At 46.2% G+C, this 21,681-nt stretch overlaps 1 protein-coding gene across 2 annotated transcripts in view; it reads right to left on the bottom strand.

The window, feature by feature from the left end:
• Positions 1-2,770: 2,770 nt before the first annotated feature.
• Positions 2,771-21,681, bottom strand: part of Bur (GMP synthase burgundy) — a 37,610-nt gene continuing 18,699 nt past the window's right edge. For both annotated transcript variants that reach the window (XM_077678145.1, XM_077678146.1), the window contains exons 8-14: positions 15,770-15,958; positions 13,248-13,527; positions 11,867-11,982; positions 9,256-9,381; positions 7,278-7,396; positions 6,745-7,048; positions 2,771-3,959 (exon numbers count right to left, since the gene is read on the bottom strand). In XM_077678145.1, the coding sequence (XP_077534271.1) occupies positions 3,858-3,959; positions 6,745-7,048; positions 7,278-7,396; positions 9,256-9,381; positions 11,867-11,982; positions 13,248-13,527; positions 15,770-15,958 (1,236 nt within the window). In that variant the 3' untranslated portion in view covers positions 2,771-3,857. The remainder of the gene's footprint in view (positions 3,960-6,744; positions 7,049-7,277; positions 7,397-9,255; positions 9,382-11,866; positions 11,983-13,247; positions 13,528-15,769; positions 15,959-21,681) is intronic.

Here is a 21,681-nt window from a genome sequence, read left to right as displayed (position 1 = left end):
ACACAGAGCGCTTCCTTGCGGCCAAGCAGCGCACGGTGGCCTCTCGACGCTGCGAACTGCGGCTCAACTGGTTGCTGGTCCACTGCGGCATCTGGGGCAAGGGGGACGCCGACGCTCTGTTGTTGATGGTGGAAAACTCCACTTGGGAGGTCCACCAGGAGGGCACCCCAGTCCCCCCAGACGTCTTATCTAGAACCAGTCCTTTTTCATGAGTTTCAAGTGAGCGTTTTGCCACGATGAAAGCCCAGTTTCATGCACACGCCGTGTGTCCAGGGATCTCGGAGCTTTTCGATTGACCAACCGGTCTACGGAAATGCCCGTTTCTTCACAGGGCACCATCGGTCCCACGTACAAAGCTTTCCCTCTAATAAAGTTATTCTGTCTGTCCGACGGTAGTGGGTGCGCAGACTTTCGCAAAAGCATACGTATGTTTATTTGAAGAGTATTTACACTTGCATTGCTCGATATGGCCACAGACAAATATGTGGTGTAGTGCACAACGGATGTATAATTTTAGAGATATGCTTCCCGTAACATTGGGAGTGCCGATGAAAGAAAAAAAAAGACCATTTGGAACGATGGAGATCGCTTGAAAGCTGAGAGAGTTGTACGTGATGCTTGTGTAATTACGCGCCACAGCTAATAGTTGTGTTCGTGCGGTTGTTTGTCAGCAGAAATATTGTTTGCAACAAGGTCCCCTACTGCTGGTTTCCATGCATAAACCTAAAAGAACCGCAAACTACAGGTTGTGCAGGACCATATATTTGAGGGCCATTTCACCAAAATTCTACATTCAAATGTGCGATGGAGGCTGCCGTGTTAATTTCTGTAGCGTCGTGCCGCTGTGTTACATGAACATTTAACATTGCTTGTGCTGTCATTGTAAGGCATAGTTTGCCTTTCCCCTCAGTACATACAATGGCATACGTGCAATTGGAGATCTATGGGAGAGGCCTTTGCCCTGCAGTGGGCGTAGATAGGCTGCTGATGGAAACACACATAGCCGTGAAATGCAGCAGCCGAGATTCTGCCAATGTTTGTCTGCTATTTGCACCATCGCCAAGACTAGCATGCTCCGAACTGTGCAGTAGTCACGGTAAAAGAAATGGTTTGAGAGGTATAGATAAGTTATTGCTGCTGGAATACACACGTCTGTTTGTTTCGGTTACCGCCGATACAGCCACGCGATGTCCCAATACAGTTCGACCACTGCTCCCATTTTTTAATTACTTCTTGCAGCCCCCATATAAAGAGTACTTTACCGATAAGTGGCAGTTGGTGACATAAACCTTGAAGTGTAACATTAGGCCTAAAGCCCTACGTTTAGGCTTCTGGTACTGTGTATGCAGACTTTCCAGTGTGCCACGCTTCTTCATAGTTGCTGTTTTAGGCTTGCGATACGTATTGTGCCCATTCAACTTTCCGGTGTGCTAAGCTACTTCATAGCCGCCGCTGTTCAACTACGGGTACCACTTGAGAAGGTTGGACATCACAGCAAGATGCTAGGCCTAACGTCGGGTCGTTGCACACTTGCATACCTACGCATTAACCCTTTGTGGCCTGGAACTTTTACACACTTTCTGGCCATTCCAGTCCACTTGCCAGCTTCTGGTGCCGCCAAAAAAAAAAAAAATAAAACTATGCAAGAAAAACTAGTGGGATTTTTATTTTTTCTCTTGCATTCTGCTTGCAACTCTTTACCGATTAATTTATCAGTGCAAAAAAATCACTCGCAGCATTTTCCTGGATGCAGGTCAGGGTTGTTACTGGAGGTTTTGCAGAAAAACAGTTTCCCTCCAGCTTCATTTTGTTTTTATATCCCTACGAACAGCACAGTCCTTACTGCTTCGGCCTGGGAACTTGTGGATAAAATGGCTCCTCTCATCTAGCCCGGCTTTTTGGCTCGAGCCCTCAGGTTGCGGCAGCACTGCAGGTGTCGCTGCTCTTCCTCACCATGATTCTGCAGCTGTGTTTGCGTCAAAATGGACTATCGACAATGTAAACCTCTAGATGCCAGGAAAAAAGCTTTTGTCAACAATTGATCGTCTTTCGACAAAATGCGTAGCTCACAGAGTAATCATCCGCACGGTGCTGTCTCCACCACCGTTGTGGTCGTTCGTCACTCGCTTCTGTCGAATCACTGTCATCACTAACTTATGGAGGCAAGCAATTCTCTTCCTCACTGAAGTCATCATCGCTTTCACCAAGTGCACCACCGTAGAACACACACGATGAGAAAGCGGCCGTGCGTTCTCAGCGAACATTGCGCTGCACTCTAGTGCAAAAATAAGAAAACTTCATGAAATTAAACTTTCAACACAGTTACCTTATCCCTCAAGAGATGGCGCATCATGTATACATAGAATGCGGGCGCGCATCTCAGCGAGAAAAACTGCGAAATTTAACTTTGAACACCCAAGTCAGGTGTGGCCCGACAGCAGACCAATAAGGCAGTGCTGCATTTTTGGCCAGGGCCCACAATGAGCCTCAAGGGGTTAACCTTTGCAAAAGCAACCCATATCTCAACAATATGACGTCTTCGGAAGCTTCCCCAAATTTGACAGCCACCAAATCAGCTAATGTAAGCTAATAGTGCTGTCGCACTGAAACTGAACTACACTGAAAGACACGGTCCTTGCATTCCAGAACTACTCACCTGCTAGCGATTTATCAGCGAAATTTTTCGTAGATTCATTTCGCAATGTTGCTACATCAAAGGGCGACATGCACGAGATTAGTTTATAAAAAAAAAAAACAGGAGAACTCCCAGTACACTTGCCAAAATGCATTTTAATGACTTTTTCCACTAGCAACATTCTACACAGGGGCCTTTGTAGCCTCGTTTTTTCCGCTGCAACATCACTTGCTCGACAAAATCTCTCTGCTCGCGCTACTCTGCCTTGTGGGAGCTGAATAGAGCTCAAGTGCCTCCCACATACCCCCACAGTTTTGTACTGCAATGCAAAGCTCCCAACAGCGAGGGCCCCAGCGCACATTCCAGGAGAAAATATTTCAACAAAGGTAAAAAAAGAATTAGTTTACATTAGCATAGTAAGAACCACTTAGTCGTCGAAAAGCAGGCAAAACCCCCAAAAATCATGCTTCATTTAGCAAATGCAGATAAAGAAGCTCCATTGCTATAGTACGAGCGAACCAAAACTGGTGTGCAATCATGGGATTAATGTCCTCGCAACACAAAATGCACACAAGGCATTTTCAACATCCATTGGTACGTAATAAAACTACGTAAAATCTTCGCAACACAGATTAAGGACAATGAAATAGCAAATACAAACAATTCACAGAAAAATTTCCGGCAGAAACAACTAAAAAGCATCGAGGATTTCATACGAATGATTCTACTGGCATCCAGCCCAAAAGAGAAATCAGCGGCAGAAGCTAAAAAAACACAAGCTCCTCCGACGGATATATAAGACAAAACAGAACCCAAGCTGCTCTTGAAGGATAAAACCAGAACTATTTTTTTACTTACTCTGAACACAGTTCTCATCCTTGGTACCTTCGATCCCCCTATCAAAGAGCTCACTTCAAAACAGTTTTTGCTGGGCTAAAAAACAAACACTATGAACAGAGATGGGGGGAAAAAACAACAAAGCACTACCCCTGACATTCAGAACAGGAAGGGGAACAAACGGAGTCCTGAAGAAAATGCGAGAACAACCACTAGAAAAAAAGGGGGAAAAAAAAAAAAAGGCAACAAACAAACAGCCCGCGCACAGGGAGCAAGGCATTGCACTGAGCTTCGCGTGACGGCAACGGTGGAGGGCTGAAAACGCACTGGAGCCCACACCGTTGGCAACGTGCTGCCACTGCTGTGTTGTCGTCGTCGTTACAGACTACTCCCACTCTGTTGTTCCGGGGGGCTTGGGCGTGAGGTCGTACATGACACGAGAGATGCCGCTCACGGCCTGGATTTCGGCCACCATCTTTTTGATCACCTGCGGGACGAGAGGGACGAAAAGGCCGGGGAGTTAAATGCTGGCTCGCGAAGAGAGCTTGTAGCTGCGTAACATCATCATAATGATCATTTATTTATTTATTCATGATCTTTCACAAGATCATAGCAGGGGTGGTACAAAACATGAACATCAGTGGTAAGTGGCAAACAACAATCAAAAGGAAACGAAGTACAAACATATATAACAGGGATAGCTGCAGTGATTCTTCAAAACCAGAGAATCAGCAAAAAACAAAGTACAAACATAGATAACAATCATTAATAACTGCAGTGAATCTTCAAAAGCAGACAATGTACTTAGTGTAACAACGTCGTTATATAAATGATTCCAATCCACAATTGTCGTAGGGAAAAAGGGATATTTGAAACAATTGGTTCGTTGCATTAGACGTGCTATAGTCAGATAGTGTCTCTGTCTTATAATGAAACCAGATGAAAAGTAACGATATGTGATGTGTCAACCGCATAGTGACCTTTTATCAACTGGAAGAGAAATTTTAGGCGCATTATTCGATTTCGGTCCAGAATTGTTGGCAATTTGCTTTCCAAGAGAAGGTTTGTAAACGAAGTTGGACCGTACGAGTTATAAATGAACCTAATAACCTTTTTTTGCACCCTCGCAAGTTTTTGGATATCAGTCTTAGTGAACGGATCCCGTATGACCACAGCATACTCCAGTATAGGATGGATAACGGCACTGTAATTGAGGAGACAAACAGTTGGTGTAGTCGATCTTAAAGAACGTCCCAGGAAGAAAAGTTCGCGGAGGGATTCAGCTACTACAAAATCTGTGTGTTTTGACCAGGATATATTTTTTGTAATCTAGAGACCGAGGTACTTGGATTGCATTACTTCTGACAGCACCGTATTGTTGGTAGAGTACTGGAGCAAAAGAGGGTCTTTTTTGAGGGTAATTCTCATAAAGTCGGTTTCAGCAAAATTAACACGCATCTGCAATTTGTCACACCAAGAAATTACTTTTAGGAAGGCCTCATTTAATCTAATTTGATCGTCAACTCGGGTGATTTTTTCATATAAGACACAGCCATCAGCATACAACCTAATCTGAACAGTAAGGTCAGTGACAATATCATTTACATATAACAGATTTAAAAAATTATTATCATCATCAGCCCGTCCACGCCCACTGCAAAGCAAAGGCCTCTCCAATAGATCTCCAATCATCCTGGTCCTGTGTTAACTGTGACCAATTTATTCCCGCAAACTTCTTGATCTCATCTGCCCACCTAACTTTCTGCCGCCCCCTGCCACGCTTGCCTTCTCTAGGGATCCACTCACTCTGTTACCCTTAATGACCAACGGTTATCTTGCCTTTGCATTACATGCCCTGCCCACGTCCATTTCTTCTTCTTAATTTCTACTAATATGTCCTTAACACGCGTTTGTTCCCTAACCCATTTCTGCTTTCTTCTTGTCCCTTAATGTTACACCTATCATCTTCCGTTCCATTGCTCACTGAGTAACTTGGTGTTTGACAGAAACAGATGGTCTCTCATTTGTCTGTCCAGCGCAGCTTTGTGCAGTTACTGGACAGTGCGAAACTGTCCTTGCAAAAGAAATCCCATTGGTGAATAAAATATTCAGCCACCATGGAGTATTTCTGGGAAGTCCAAAATGACAAATGAAAGGTGCCCAGAGATTCTTCGTAGCGGGATCTACTAAGGGGTGACTAGGGTACGGAAAGTGTACTTCCGAACGCTTTGCTGCACACCACCCCACGTGACATGCGTTCACGCAAAAGAGAATGGTAATCAAATGTTAAATAAACGTAATCTAAATGTTATTTATACGTTCATTAAACGTTCACATAGGCTGCACCCCAGACCAAAAGCGACCGAACACGTACCAAATTGCCATTTATAACAAAAACAACACGAAGAATTTAGTTTTTCTGCAATAAAAAAAAAAGAATTTAGTTAAGACAAAAAATATTTGCAATAAATAACTAAAGTAAACCCACTGAGGCTTAAACCCAAACCATCAGTACAAGTACCAAGAACTCTACACCAACACCAGAGAGCCCGAACGGCGGGACCACCTTAGCCGCAGCTCAATAGAATAACACGCGCAGCGACATTACAGATGTCGTGTGGGGTGTTGTGCAGCAAAGCCATTTGAAACGCGTATGGGAGGCAGATTTCTCCGTGAAAATCTCTACCTTGTGTCCTTCCGTTCCACCAGATCTTAGTGTTAGTTAAGAAAGCAAGCTTTACAAAGTTGACACACAAACACTGGTTTGACTGATGATTGGAACGACTGATCGATGGATTCATCGATAACTTGAATGATCAAATGACTGACTGACTCATTTTTGTATCCCCTTTGGAACGGGATGACGATGCGTCATCTCACCATAGAAGCGAACACATCTGTGTTCTACCATACAAGTCGGAATATAGGTCAAGGCTTTTCCACCAAAATGTTTGCCGAAAAGTCACCCCTCGAGCTACATCCCGGTCAATGAAGCAATTCTTTCCCAATTTCGCGGCTGCAAGGTAAGAGGGTTGACTTATATTCCGGCTCGACATATATTCCGACTTATATGGTACTTCTATAATTTAGCACTGCTATTGGCGCCTGGTTCAGGTTAAATTGTTTTTAGCAGGTGGCAACATCCCAGTTCAACGAGCTGAAAACAGCACTGCCTATGCCAACCCAATTAAATTGCTGTCGCCTGTCATCACCTTTACGGCTCAAGGAAGGAAGGGAGAGAGAGAGATGGTGCAGCCCAGAAGAAAACTCACGTCGAGCGGCAGGTGCCGGTTGGGGGTGGCGGGCACGCCGGTCATGAAGTCCTGGGTGATGAAGGTGCGCACCACCACCGAGTGCTGGCACGAGGGCTGCCGGCTGACCACGTCGCGGTCAAAGTGCAGCGGCAGCAGGATGACCGGCATCTGCGACAGCGAGCCCTGGTGGCCCGAGGCGCGCAGCACGTGCTGTGCCACGTAGTCGCACTGGCGCAGCGTGCTCAGCACCAGCGGTGTGAGGAACGTTGGTGTCACGTCCTGCACCGGGAACGCCACGGGCCCGCCAAACACGTACACCACCCTGCAAGAGGAAAAGGTCGAGAGGATGACGAAACAACCTGCAACACAGTACAACTGAAGCACACTCGTACCGTATTATGTCTACCTTCTTCGTCTCTCTTACCTCAGCGTCAGCAACGGTCTGAGCTAAAAACCACCTCGCCCCCTTCCGACAAGCGCCGGTTACCTCGCTTCAGACCCCTTAAATTTCCCCGCGGCCCATAGCAGGCAGGCTAGGCAGCGGGCAGTACCTGTTGATGTTGTGGCAGATCTTGGGAATGAGCTTGGCCAGGCGCATCATGTCCTCCCAGTCCTGGGGCTCCTCCACCGACGACAGGCCCACCACGTAGCTGTACGTCCGCCGGTCGCCCTACACATACACCGACACAACTCACTCTCTGCATCATCTCAGATGCAGCCACAACATGGCCTGCAAGTTGCGTTGTTCTTCAACTCTTTGCATGTTAACACCCCATTCACAAATCTCTAGGCTGGACAAACTGTTCGACGGCAAAGCCCTACCCTCGTGTCCTCAGGGGGAAAAAAGTAAAGTTAACAGGGTTTGATTGATTAATTGATTGTTTTTTATTTTATTGTGAGGTTTAACACTCCAAAGCTGCGCATGGGTTATGAGGCGCGCCATAGTGGAGGACTCCGAATTAATTTTGACCACCTGGGGATCTTTAACGTGCGCCGAAATCTCGAACGCACGAGCATTTCCGTTTCTCGCCTCCATAAGAAAAGCGGCCGCCACGGCCAGGAATTGAACCCGCGTCCTTGTGCTTAGCAGCACAACGCCTTAGCCACTGAGCAACTACAGCGGGTAAGTTAAAGTTAACAGTGTTTCATGCTTGTCCAGCAAGGCATGCGACAGCCATCAACAACAGTCCTCAGCCACAAAGTCAGTGGAAAAAAGGAACGTCACATTTGCAATGTAAGGCTCGTGTCTTTTACGAGCACATCAGAGAGAGAACCAAAGCTGCTGCCATTGCCAAGCAGTCCCAAACGAGTGCTTATTGAGCACACCCAAAATTTAAAACAAGAAACTGCCGCAAACAGCCTGTGCTTGGCCAAGGCCATTATTTGGTAACACCACTTGGTCCAAATAAGGGAGAAAGAGCAGTTAGTGTGTACACTGCACCATGCCTCTGTTCTACAGATAAAAGGATCGCTGCTCTGTGCAGCCTCACACTTTTATTTTGAATTTTCTTTGTCTGCACTTGGAAGTAGAGGCTGGCCCTTATTACGAATCTTGCATACAGATATGTCGCGATTCAAGGGTGACAAAGAGTCGTTTAAGTAAAATAACGAACGAATCCCCGGCATCTATGAACAGTTTGCTCTGAGAAGGAAATTTTCTTTTTCTTCCGGTAGCAAAAATCAGGTGCATGATAGAGGTGAAGGAGTGTTAGATTCGAGTACATACAGTAGTTGGGGGAACCTTCTGCTGCTAGTCACAACAGCTGTGCGAGTGTGTGTTCCTCATAAATACTAGAGACAGCAAGCCCCACGCGTTTCCCTCTCAATCTGCAAGTTGCAGCGGCACCAAACCTGTTACAGTGTTGCTCTGGGGTCACACGCATGGGGTAACCCCCAGTGCACCGCTGTTGACATTGACAAGGTAGAGAAGTTGCCTAGATATCAGACACCATGCATTATTGATGAACGCCATGGATGTGTAAGAAACAGCTCACTTTTACAACCACAAATACGCAAGCTTTCCCAGTCAGCATTAAGGCTGTGGTCGACCCCAGAGCAAGCATACACAGTGCAATTCTATTCAGAGACTAGCTGGAAGTGTTTAAAATCTCCCACACAGGTACCTTTTGTTTACCACTGCTATCAAAAGAACAGTCAAGCCAGTCACGAATTGAACCCATGGCCTTTAGCATTGAGTCAGTGTGACGAGTGATCAGTTGAAAAAACTTCCATGAAAAATAAATCGTATTCTCAAATTTTTAATTTGTGCTGTTCTAAGTTTGCACTGCATGCTGTAGAAAACATGAAAGTGTCATACTGTTTTTCATCTTGCGTGAGGGCGGGGGCAAGTCAGACCATTTATACAGCTTTTTCTTTTTCCTTGCCTCCCTCATTTCGAAAGATGGAAAATCAAATAATAATAATTGTTATTCTTAAATTGCAAATCAGGCAAATTAACACCCTGTAAGGCTTGCCCCACTGTAACCCCCACCCTTCGTTACAGCTCATATTGTGGACGCCTGGACTTGCCTGGACGCCGACGCTCTTGATGGGGAGCAGGCTGGAGGTGAGCTTGTACTGTTGGGAGACCCGACTGAGGAACTCGCACTCTTCCTCGGTCGTCCCGTTCTGGACTCGATTGATGAGCGAGTGCTTCTGTGGGGGCAAGGGGTGAAGGAAACGGCAATCCATCAGACCACCCTGCTGACGAAACACTTCTTTCAGCACGCATCAGAATAAGTCTCTTTTGCACCATGTCTTAAGGGGGCACACTGGTCTTAAACCAAAAAAATTTATTTTTGCAATTATGATTATGAAAATTTGGAGGCGTATGTAGTTTTTCATTGTGATTGTAGATATAAAATTTGGTTTTGAGTAAAATGATTCGATTCAAATTTATGTGGATTTTTATATTCGATTGTTTGACAGCCTTTGTAAAAAAAAAACTGCTGGAGGGATGCAGCTGAACAGGGAACCAGTGAACTGTGCACAAATCAAGGAGTGCAATAAGACTAACAGAATCATTCTATCTGGTCTGTAGCAGAAGTTACGACCATTTGAAGTTTGGGCCTGGAAGGCAAAACCGGTTTTTCTGGTTCCCACCTTCCAGGCCCCAACTTCAAATGGTCGTAACTTCTGCTATAGACCAGATAGAATGATTCTGTTAGTCTTATTGCACTCCTTGATTTGTGCACAGTTCACTGGTTCCCTGTTCAGCTGCATCCCTCCAGCAGTTTTTTTTTACAAAGGCTGTCAAACAATCGAATATAAAAATCCACATAAATTTGAATCGAATCATTTTACTCAAAACCAAATTTTATATCTACAATCAGAATGAAAAACTACATACACCCCCCAATTTTCATCATCATAATTGCAAAAATAAAGTTTTTTGGTTTAAGACCAGTGTGCCCCCTTAAACAGCTGACCGAATGCCGAGAGGGTGTTCTCGCTATCTTCAGAGGTGTGCCCAGAGCAAAGGCAGTTGTGGTTATCATGGCGTGCCTGTATTTTTTACTTTCTGCGTCTAAGTTAGAGGCAATAAGGGAGCCCACTGCGCGGGATGGTTGAATACAATTTTTTGCGACCCTAAAATGACATCCCACTTGCATCAGTCGATCAGTGCACCCATCAAAAAACCGCACTACAGTTGAACCCCTTTATAAGAGACACGTACCGGGGAGCAGTTTCTGTCTCTTATATGAGATGTCTCTTATAAGCAGGGAACCATGTTTTCACTTACTAATCAGACCCTAGTTCAATGTGGGCACCGTATGACTAAAATAAGCTCAAAAGAATGCTATAGCATGTTGCAAAAGGCTCGTTCTAATTTATGTTTAGCCCCCAGAATTTATGAAACAGTTCAGAATCTTTGTTTGCTTCATGACTGTATTTACACTGTTTTTTACAACCGATTCTGCAAGCTTTTTTCCCTTTCACTGTTCGTGGAAGATGAATCGTAGATGTTGAGTTCACAAGCCTGATGAATAGCCAGGGCGCACAGCTTCTTCCGCTGTGTGCTCAGGCTATTCATTACGCTTGCAGGACTCAACATCTGCAATGCTTCTTGATTGGGAGCTACGCAAGTGGGAGAGCCCGCACATGCGGTCGCGCTCCAATGGATGGCAGTAAGCTTCAACCACTTCTGTAAGTTGCATTTTCATTGGCAGGAATTCTCATCGTCATTTCATAGCTGCCTGAACCCCTGTGTGTTTGCTGAAGTTATCATAAATAGCGAGTGCAGGCGTCTGTTGTCCACCTGTGTTTCCACAATGGTAGCAACTGCAATTAGGGAGTGGTGGCACTGCATGTGAAGTTAAAATGTTTGTTACAAGCGAGATTATTGATTAAAGTTCAAGGATGACTTGTCCCTTACTCCATCCGGCTGCCACTACAAGCAGCTACATTAAAAACAGTGTGCACTGTACTACCAATTAAAAAATTTGCAGCAGTACCACAACTTTCCACTTACCGAGAGCTGCGGAAAAAAGAAGAAAAAACGTCTCGCAACTAGGTTTTCCAGGAAAATATACCGTCAAGCTACTCAGCTACCCTAGTGCTTTCAAATTTGTCTAGCAAGAGAAGCACCAAGATATGCACCAGGTCACACCACTGAAACACCCCCGCACTGAATCGGCAGAGGCCCTATCCAGCCCCCCTGCTTTCCTTTTTCAATTTAAAACACAACCCGTTTCAATAAACTGCAAAATATATTCATTAGAAAATAAATAGTCCAAAAGTGCGCGACACTTTTAGGGATGCACAACCAAGTGAGCACAGCATTTATACAAGTTTATACCTGAATACTATATTTTAAAACGAATCAAAACTTTGCATCTTAGGTGACCTCAGACGTGAAGTGACATACACAAAGAAATGTGCAAAAGTCCATTTTTTTCCCCTCTTAATAACCGCCCTGAATTTCAAGTAAAAAACTTTACGGTTCGATATTCGGTAAGACTTAAGGATTTTTTTTGCTAGTTTTCAAAGCTATTGAATTCAAACTTGATTCGAGCAGAAATTTTCCTTTTTGCACACCTATATTTACTTTCCCTGAACACGAACACCAACACCAACACCAACACACACACACACACACACACACACACACACACACACACACAAAAGAAACCCTGCTGACCTTCTTCAGTGAACTGGAGTAGTCGATGATGATCTTGACCAAGACACTAGTTTCCGAAAAGTCCTTCTCCATGAAGGGCTCGTCACCGCATAGAACTCGGACAGCAAGGCCGGGGCCTGGAATCGCCGAAAACGGGAGTAGGGTTTTAGAATAAAAAATTTAAACCCCATTATGAAGGAAGGGAGAGGGGCGTGTACTTACACAGCACAACTGTAAGGGGGTGAAAATGAATTCGTTTCTTTCAGTGGTTTGCAAACACACACTCTGATATCTCGAACAATGCTTGGCACACTTGGCGGGCAAGTGTGTGACAGGCTATGGTTTCGCACTTTATATTCATCAAAAATTTGAATGCTCAGACTTCACTTTCTTACGTTCAGGGTGTTACCGCTAATATCAGATGGTTCTGGGTTCAAACCCACCCCACCTCCCCAGCCAGCCAAATCATTCTTTTAATCATAGAAGTTACTGTGAAAGCTCGATAGCTTCCTCCGCAATACTTGCAGTCTCATCCAAAAGCACCCACACACTTTGGATCACAAAGCAATACACCCAGGCCTGTGCCGGCAGATTTATGGCTTGCACGAATGCACTGCAAAATGCCTAGATTATGATTTTCAGGGGGAGAGGAGGGGTTGTTTTCTTTTCATGAGTTCACAATGGCATGAGGGCCGTTAAATCCGTCTAATAGACAATTAGCCACCAAACAACCTGTGCGCATTCTAATATGTGGCATAACTACATGCTTAGCAACAGTGATAGCCATGCAACTTCACATTGTTGGTACCCCACCGCCAACCAATTACTTATTAAGGCCGGGTGTGTCAGAACAAAAATGCCCATGCATGCAGTTTTTGCAACAAGGCTGAGCTTGAGACGTCGGATATTGTCCGCTTTGTTAGCGAGTCTCGTTTTCGTTGCTGTACTTATTTATAGGCGCAGTAGGCCGCATAAAGTGGAATAAAATGCTTTGTAGCAGCCTATTTATTCTTTGGTTTAATTTACCATGACCATCTGTCATGTATAATTACTACCCCACAATTCGAACGAGTGGGTTCGATTTGAGCAGCTCAAATTATTTTGGACACTGTTGAGCATAGGTGTATAAACAGAACACAGCAGAAACCTTCTTGAACGGTCTTCTTGAATGCCGAAAAGAATCGTTGACCAGACTAGATGAGATAACGGCGGATGCATCACGTGTGCGACACAAACTGCCCACCAATTTGCAACACATCAGTTTCACCTGAACACTACATCCCACACGTCAACTTCTTCCTGATCCCCAAGAACAACACGACAACCACCTCAGGCGCATGCACGCACACAGCCAACAAAGAAGCTAAAGAACTTGAGGAGGAGGTGCGGAAGAGCCACCCACCAGGGAAGGGGTGCCTCTGGACAAGCTCGGCGGCCAGGCCGAGGTCCCTGCCCAGGGCGCGCACCTCGTCCTTGTGGAAGTCCTTGAGGGGCTCCACCACCCTCCCACGGGCTCGGAGCTGCCTCACGAGGTCGGTGTCGTTGTGGTGCGTCTTGATGGCGTCGGCCTGGCCACTGGCCAGGTGCGAGGCGCTCTCGATCAGGTCCGGCCGAAGCGTGCCCTGGCCCAGGAACACCTCCTCCGGGTTCAGCTGGAGCTCGCCAATCACCTCGTTGGCCACCTGGGTTTGGAGGAGGAAGTAGCGGAGAGTTATTTAACGAGTGGTCACATACTTGTCCCCGATCCAAAGAACCAATCACATAAATTGGTTTCAAAGTTCCAATTCCAGAAATTTGAAACTTCAGGACTCGCGCGCATGGGCCCAATCTCCCAGGCCCAAGTCAAAGTGACTTTCACTGGTAACTTCCTCTGGAATTTAGACAGGCAGCATAAAAACCAATGCCTACTTTCGTATCCAACTTGCAGCACGAAATACTGGGGCTTTACCGAGCATGCTGAACAAATACGTAGGTCAACCAATTGGGCTGTAGACAAGAAACTTTACCATCCATTCCTAAAGAAAGTTGTGAGATGCGCAAAAGCTTTCTCACTTCAAAACTGCATCAAAAGTGCATCTAAACCTTTGCTAAAAGTGCATCCAACATATGATGAAAGTGCACCCAATCGATAGCCAAACCTCCCCAGACCCAAATCGCAAACGAACAACCCCACGCGACGATTTTTCGCGCAGTGAGTAAACGCGTCTACGAACGATCTAAGTGTACACCAATACGAAGATTTATGGGATAAAAATGTACTATTGTACTCTTTTTTTGCATGAGATCGATGCGTGTATTGCCTTACCTCAAACCACTCCTTTCTCTCGATTTTCAAGTAACCATTTTCACCAAATGGAAGCCGAGTTTCACACATGCAAAGTGTGTCCAGAGATCTCGGAGCTTTTCGGTCAGCCAACCAGTCTATGCGGACATGCATTAGCTTTTTGACAGGACGCCATCAAACCCATAAAGGAAGCTTTCACTTTAAAAGGATTATGGGAGTGACACCCTCGGTGTAGGGAAATGAACGTCAGCAGTTAGAAAACAAACACATAGAAGCTTAAATTCAGAAGAAATCAATTTAGGCCCCACATGTGATGCAGATGACTCGCAAAGGGTGGTCTACGTGGGTAACATGAGATGAGAAAATTCCAGGGCAAAGGATGGGAGTGTGCAATAATGTACAGGAGTGAGCGGATGTCTGCAGAGCACGTTCCAACCAGTGTTATACAGTTGAACCTCGATATAACGAACCTCGGTTTAACGAAATTCGCGATATAACGAATTTTTTCCAGTTTTCTACCTAAATTTTGCTAAATCCATGTATTTTTATCTCGATTTTACGAAGTAATTTTGTGCGGCGCTTTCGATTTAACGAAGTCACGGCGAGAAAGGAAGAACGAAATTCCGGTCGAGGCACATTTTATTTTGCCTCTCAGAGCCTACATTGAAAACATTAAGTACTCACATTTACTCTTAAAAGGCTAAAATGAAAGAAAAGCGGTAAATTATACGGTTGACAACAATTAAAAGCGATAAAAGCTGCTCAAAAACCGCTAGCGATGATGGACGGTTTAATAGTGCCGCCACCATTTTGACGTCTCCATCGTTGCCTACGCCAGCGCCCTCTATGCTTAGGCTGCCGAAGCGCCGAAGCCTACCAAGCCTACTTCAAATGTTTTTTTTCTACGAGTCTTTGCTCACGGTGCGGCTGCTCTAGGTTGTGCTCGCTGATAACCACATTAATATTTTGTTCGTCCATCATTAGATGAGTCTTATAAGCAGCATGAGCACTCCAAGGGAAAGAAAAGTGTTCCGAACAAGAGCCTGTAGAAGTGTCAGTGAAACCGACGGTAGACCGACGGTCTACCGTCGGTCTACCGTCGGTCGACCGACGACCGATAGACCGACGAAAAAGAGCATCAACAGACAGGGTACCATGTTTTCAAACAACCACCTTAAGAACGCCACGTGTTTTATTTTTCTTGTCCTAAAAGTATGATCTGCTTTTTGCCCAGGTACGTATCGTAACTTTTCCATGCTGCAAAGCCACCAATGATACCCTTTTTCTTTTTTTTTTTAAATTTTGCCAAATAAAACTTTATTTCTTTTGCCCATCTCGTCAAGAATTTGGCCGCGCAAGAAGTGGAAGGGTAGGGGGTAATTTAGGTTTTTCGAATCTAAGCACCTCCCTCACTATGGGCATCGCAATCGTGAAAAAAGGGGGTGCTTAGAATCGAGTAAACACGGTATTAGTATGAAACTCTATGCCCTAGGGGGAGGGAACCAACCCATGCCCTGTCAAGACCTCTTATTTTCAATAGACATTCCCCCCCCTCTCTCTCTCACCCAATACAGAAAGCAAGAAAGAAAGAAAGGAAGAAGAAGAAGCGAGGAAGGAGGAGGCGACGTCAGGGTGCGCACCCGCATGAAGGTGTCGCCGATGATCTTGCGCTTCTCCTCCGGGTGGGCCGTCTGGCAGAGCATCTTGGTGGTGCGCTTGCGCTGGGGGTCCTTGGGGTCGATGGGCACCGTGGTGGTGCCGTTGTAGAACTGGTGCGACGCGTCCACCACCCGCAGCCGCAGGCCCAGGTGCCGCAGGGACTGCTCCACCTGGCGATAAGGGGGGAGGAGACGAGAAGAAGACATTGATGGTTGCAGCACGGTCGGACCCCGCAATTCCCACACTTCTGCGGAAATTTCGTTGCTGCGAGAATGAAACAAAAACGACAGGAAAATCTCCGGAAAACCGAAAATTTGTTTCCCAAAGTCAGGTATCACACTTCGCGAGCCTTACCTTGCAGCCATTTCACCGCTCAGCTCTCGCGCTATGAGAAGTACTTCATTGCTAGTCGTGCACGCCTAAGAACGACTGAATCGTGTCAAACGCATCCAAAACATCCTGCAGGTTCGCCTTCTCAGCACGTTTTTCTCCCTGGTCCCCGGCACCGACTATGTCCGAGCATGCAAGCGAAGTCCAGCTTCTTCCGCTGACGCAATTTGTCTGACAGTGGCACGTTATTGTTCCAATGCTGCCGAAAAAACTAAGTGAGCGCCACTTTGTAGACGTCCAGAAAGTCCACAGCCATCGCTGTTTTGTTTTACGCACATGCACTATTAAAGAGTGGCGTCCTTGCTTTTCGAAATGGTAGAGTGAGCTGCAGGCGGTTCCAAACTTGTTGGCGCTATCCTCCCTTCTTCCACTTGGGCCACTGACTTGGGCAGTGATGGCTGCCTTATCTCGTACAGATAAAAACTTCCGCTTTTGATTGAAAGCAAACGTGCTGATCGCCACACACACAACGAACAGACGCGTGCTGTTCAGCGGTAGCCAGCTATAAAAACCGTAGCCCAAGCTGAAGCAAAAACGTGCCGTAAGTCACCATGTGTCGCCCCCTGGTGGTGTCGCTGCGAGGCTGCCTCCACAGCCACCTGTTGCATGGTCTTTTATATAAACAAATATGGCGGCAGCCATGCAAGCGTGCTGTGGCAGAAGGTTACGCACTTTGAGTGTCGAAAAAAATGCATTTGAGCCCTTTTTGGACACTGTTAGCCTCATATGGGTAGATAAAATGCCAGCTGGACTTGCAGCGAATTTCGTTAATGCGGGATCGCTTTCAAAAACATTTCATTGTCGTGAGGTATGAAATACATTGGCTGCAATGAACGTTCACCGGGGATCCGAAAATATATTTCGCTGCCGCGGGAAGTTTGTACTTGTGGGATTTCGTTATCGCGGGGTTTGACTGTACTTGTTCCTCAATTTTCAAGCTGGCATGACAGCACAAATCCCAGTTACCACCTCACTATCTGGGTGATGATGCATCTAAAAGGCACAGTGTCAGACACAAACAGTTAAAGGGGTAATGAAGGCAAAATACAAGTTTGCTTCATTACAGAGACTGCTCTGTCTGGATAACGAGTTATACCAAACTTCAAACAAATGATGAAGATACTGCAAAAAAAAATATATTCAAGCCGTTCCACTCAATGTGAAAGCTGTTGGAAGTGCAGAGCAGTGATTCTCCATAATGGGCTGTGGCGCCATTATCCGCTCACTCTCACCACCCATCACACTCTTTACTGCCCTGTCTCATTCCTCTCCCGATGAATTCAACAGAGGTTTGCCCAACGCATTTCAAATTTCCCGCCTTCGCAGTGCTCGCACGCCCCCTGCCTGAAACTGCGCCAGCGGGAGTTCTGTTCTTTTTGTGCTCACTTACCCTCCGCACGTGCCGGTGTTGCACTGCCAGTTTCTTTTTTTTTTTTTTGCTTACTATTGTAGACACCAACCCAACGAGCATTCCTCATTAAATGAACCGGGGCGCTGCTAGTTAATTACATATCTCGTGCCTCAAATGTACCTGCAGTTTTCTTTGCGCAAAACAACGGGGGGGGGAGATGTATGACGAGCGCCAGCGTTTCACGAGTTTCAAATGCTTATGACTACATAAACCGCTTGGCTTTCGAAGCCTCTGCGGGATGCCGCGATGACGGAATGCCGTGTGGCTCTACCTGGGCCCAGCGAGCGAGTGACGACGACAAGGCGAGCCCCTAAAGTGCTCTGCCCTTAAAATACGAAGCACTGATGACTTCCCAGCCACTTTCCAGCAGTTTCTCTTTGACATCGCAGAATCTTGTGCAATTCGCTGCCGCCGAACTGCACCACCGTCAAGAAACATGACTGGGCGAGTATAGTGCGGACCCTAGTTCCATGGCATCATATCGCTTAAAATGCTAAGGTGCAGTTGGTAGTGACAACCACAGTTTTACTACTGGCCCTAATTGCGTCACTCCTGCTCATATTATATAGTACCTGCTGCATGAAATTTGAAAGGCCTTCATATTTTACTCTCTTCTGTTAAAAAAATGTCATTTGTGGCTAAAATAAAGCTCAGTGCATTACCAAAGCTTCGTTCTTTCAAAATGAACAGTTATATTTAGTCTTCATGGCTCCTTTAAACTACTCCTGTTCCGAGTACACTTCACCAGCAAAAACAACAGGATGAAGAAAGATGCACAAATGATGCTCGCTGTGACAATGCCTTGGCTTACGCACAAGTCTCGACTCCTGCATGTCTTGTCCAGTCTTGTTCTCACTGGTGAAGTGTATTCAACCGACTAGCGCAACTTTCATCTTGTGCCGAGCTTACATGAGGCTGAATAAACGTCAACAGCGTCATTTCCATGCACCAAGCCTTGGAAAGTGCCGACGATTCCTCTTGTAACCCTATGTTGCCTGCCTCGCAGGGAAGTGTTCAATTGCCATCAACGAAAAAAATACCGTATTCGTTGGAATATAAACCGGGGTGGTTTTTTTTTTTTTTTTTTTCAAAATCCGTGGTCTCAAAGCCATACCCCACCTAATCGAATAATTAAAGGGATCCTGCAACACTTACAACCGACTATTTGGAATGCATGTTTGGATAAAGTCTATTGTCTCAGGAATCTCCTCCTGCAAGAATTATTAAAATCCGTTCAGTATCACCGTAGATACGTGCGATGAAAAATCGCGCATAATCATTCCCTCTCAACTCAGCGTGGACTACGCGGCCAAGGCTGCGCGCTCTCTCCCGGAGAGGGGGGAGCCTCGTGACGTTCTCTTTTGGAGCCTTTGATATGTCATGGGCCGGCAGGTTTTCTCTTTAACTCGGCAACGCGGAGTCGCTCGTTTTCGGTGCGGAAGGAGCCGTGCGGCAATTCAGGCATAGTTGCCTTCATGTGGGTTATCCGACTGTAGTGTTTTCGGATACCTGCTTTCGCTACCGTGCGTTTCGTCATGCAATGGACCCAACTCTGCCAGCGCGGCTCGAAGCGGCGAGCGCAGACATGGGTTTCGACCCGTATGCGGACACTCCTCGCCGCAAAGTCAGGAAAAGAGCCGGCGGCGGTCCCCCGGAGCCACCCCACCAGGCCGACGACGGCATGCGGTGGTGCGTATCGTAGAGCAATTCGGGAAATGTAATCGATCGTAAGAGCCAGGATTTTGTTTAATGCTTCCCAATATGTATCGGCCTAGATGAGTTTAGTGCACAGCGCCACCGACGGCAGCGGATTGCACCAGAAACACGAAACGAAAAGATCTTTTTTGCCATTTTGATCATTTTAACTGTGACGTCAACAGCGCGGCCCGAGTGACGTCCCTCGGGCCGCGATTGAGCTGCATAATGAGGAAAATAGAAAGGAGCGCAGTTGATTTTTCCGCATCTTTCACAGCGATTTGCGCGGTTACTGCTTCACGTACACGTGTAATATTTGGTTCAGCTATTCCTGGGGGTGTAATCTAAATGTCGCGCAGGTTTACTTGCACTGCTCAAGGAGTGTTGCAGGGTCCCTTTAAGGTACAAGAGTACAGTCACTTCAACAGGTACAATTCCCAATGCAAGCGGTAGACATATCCACAACTGTCCTGCCGCTTGGGCATCTCCGAGACCAGCAGCTTTTCTGTGTGCTGTTGTCTTCCCACCCCACTGCCGCTTCTTCTGGCGTGCTGACAAGTGTAGCGCTCACACATCTGACACAATATTACAGGCGCAAGCATTGTCTCTTTCCCTCCCCATCTCCACTTAATTGAACCTGACAAGTCTCCTCCTCTCGTTGCACAACAATCCGGTGTTGACAAAGCCCATTCCCCTCAAGACGGGGAATTGGCAATGCAACGCAACACAAACGGAATGAACTTCCTCCTAACAGCTGGCACTGCAAAACGAGACAAGCAACACAAGTTTTTCCGCACAGTTGGTTGGGAGCTCCATTTCATCTGAGAAATATTTTAGCTTTCCCTTGGCGTTCCCTTAGCACCTGTCCCGTCTACTTCGTGTTCGTTGTCGGTGCTTTTTGTTGCGCATAATACCACGGGAATGAACTACTCACCAGCTAGCCGAGGACTAAGTACAGTCTTAGTCAAAATTTTCTAGGCCACACCTAAGCCGTCCGGGCCACAAAGAATTCAAAGAATAAGCTTAATCTGTAACTTCGACAAAATAACTTTATGACAGCGAGAACGAAAGGTGTTTTCTCTATTTTTCCGGTGTAAAACATTTGAGCCTGCTCGAGTTGTAAGCATTTACACGTTCTATTTCTTGCGATGTGTGCATTTCAGTCATGGACCAGAAAATTTTGACAAAGACTGTACTAGTATACAGTAGAATCTCGATGATACGATTCTGGGTGATACGAATTTCGGGATGATACGAATTTCTGAAAAGTCCCGGCAAAATTGTATTGTTTGCAATGGGAAAAATTTCGGCTGTTACGAACAGACCTGCGCGGCCCGGCGGATGATACGAACGAGCCAGCGAGGCGCCCGACTGCCGAACAAGCAAGTGACGGCTCTCTCTCCCCATTTGTCACTCTTCTTTCTCCAGAAACGGCCGGGCTGTTGTTTTCTGCTCGCGAAAACGCGCCCCGCATGCCCCATGCGCGCCGCAAAACCTCTCGCACGCTGCGCGCGCCTCGGCCGACGGCGGCTTTGGCCGCGAAGTGGCACGGCCGCTCGAGCGACCGCTTCTAGCCGCTCTTTAAAATGCCGCTCAAGGCAGACACGAAGTTGCTTGTGCAGTAAAGGAGCTGATAACGTTGGCGAAAACGGTACTATAAAACATCATCCACGCCGCTAGTGAAAGCGCCCATAAAATATCTGCCGGAGTGCTAAGCCTAAACATCTCGGGCGGAGCCAGCCGGCTGTCTCTAGCGTTTCGCAAGTCGTCAGCGTCATTTTCTGACCGAAGTAGGAGATACCGCGGGCACGAAATCGTCAATGCGGCTGTGAAAATACAGCGCGCGCAAAGCCGAGGCGTGCGAATCGCGTGCAAAAACGCACCATGCTGTTCACGCATGACTTGCGGCGTGTAGCGAGCTTGGACACCGTGAGTGAGGAGACAAGCGCGAAGCTAGGCGAAGCGTTACGCGCTTCAGGAAGGACTGCTTTGTGACATGGGGGTTTAAAAGAAACAGAAAAAATCACGGATTTGTTCACGCGAAAATAAGAAAAGAAATAAACGAAAACTTTTTTCAGCGCTCAATTTTTTGGTCTGTGTTGGTTCATACGAATTTCGGATGATACGAATATTTTTCGCGGTCCCGCGAGATTCGTATCATCGAGATTCTACGGTATTAGCTATAGTAAGTCAAAATAAACGAAAACTTTTTTCAGCGCTCAATTTTTTGGTCTGTGTTGGTTCATACGAATTTCGGATGATACGAATATTTTTCGCGGTCCCGCAAGATTCGTATCATCGAGATTCTACGGTATTAGCTATAGTAAGTCCTTCACATGCACTTATCAGAAATCTCACTAAATGTTCTCATATATTCTTACAAGCATTCACGTATCT

This window comes from Haemaphysalis longicornis, unplaced genomic scaffold (genome assembly GCF_048455015.1).
Source record: "Haemaphysalis longicornis isolate Haplotype H1 unplaced genomic scaffold, Haemaphysalis longicornis Haplotype H1 scaffold_7, whole genome shotgun sequence".
Lineage (NCBI taxonomy): Eukaryota > Metazoa > Arthropoda > Arachnida > Ixodida > Ixodidae > Haemaphysalis > Haemaphysalis longicornis.
This window is presented reverse-complemented; position numbering and strand designations above follow the sequence as displayed.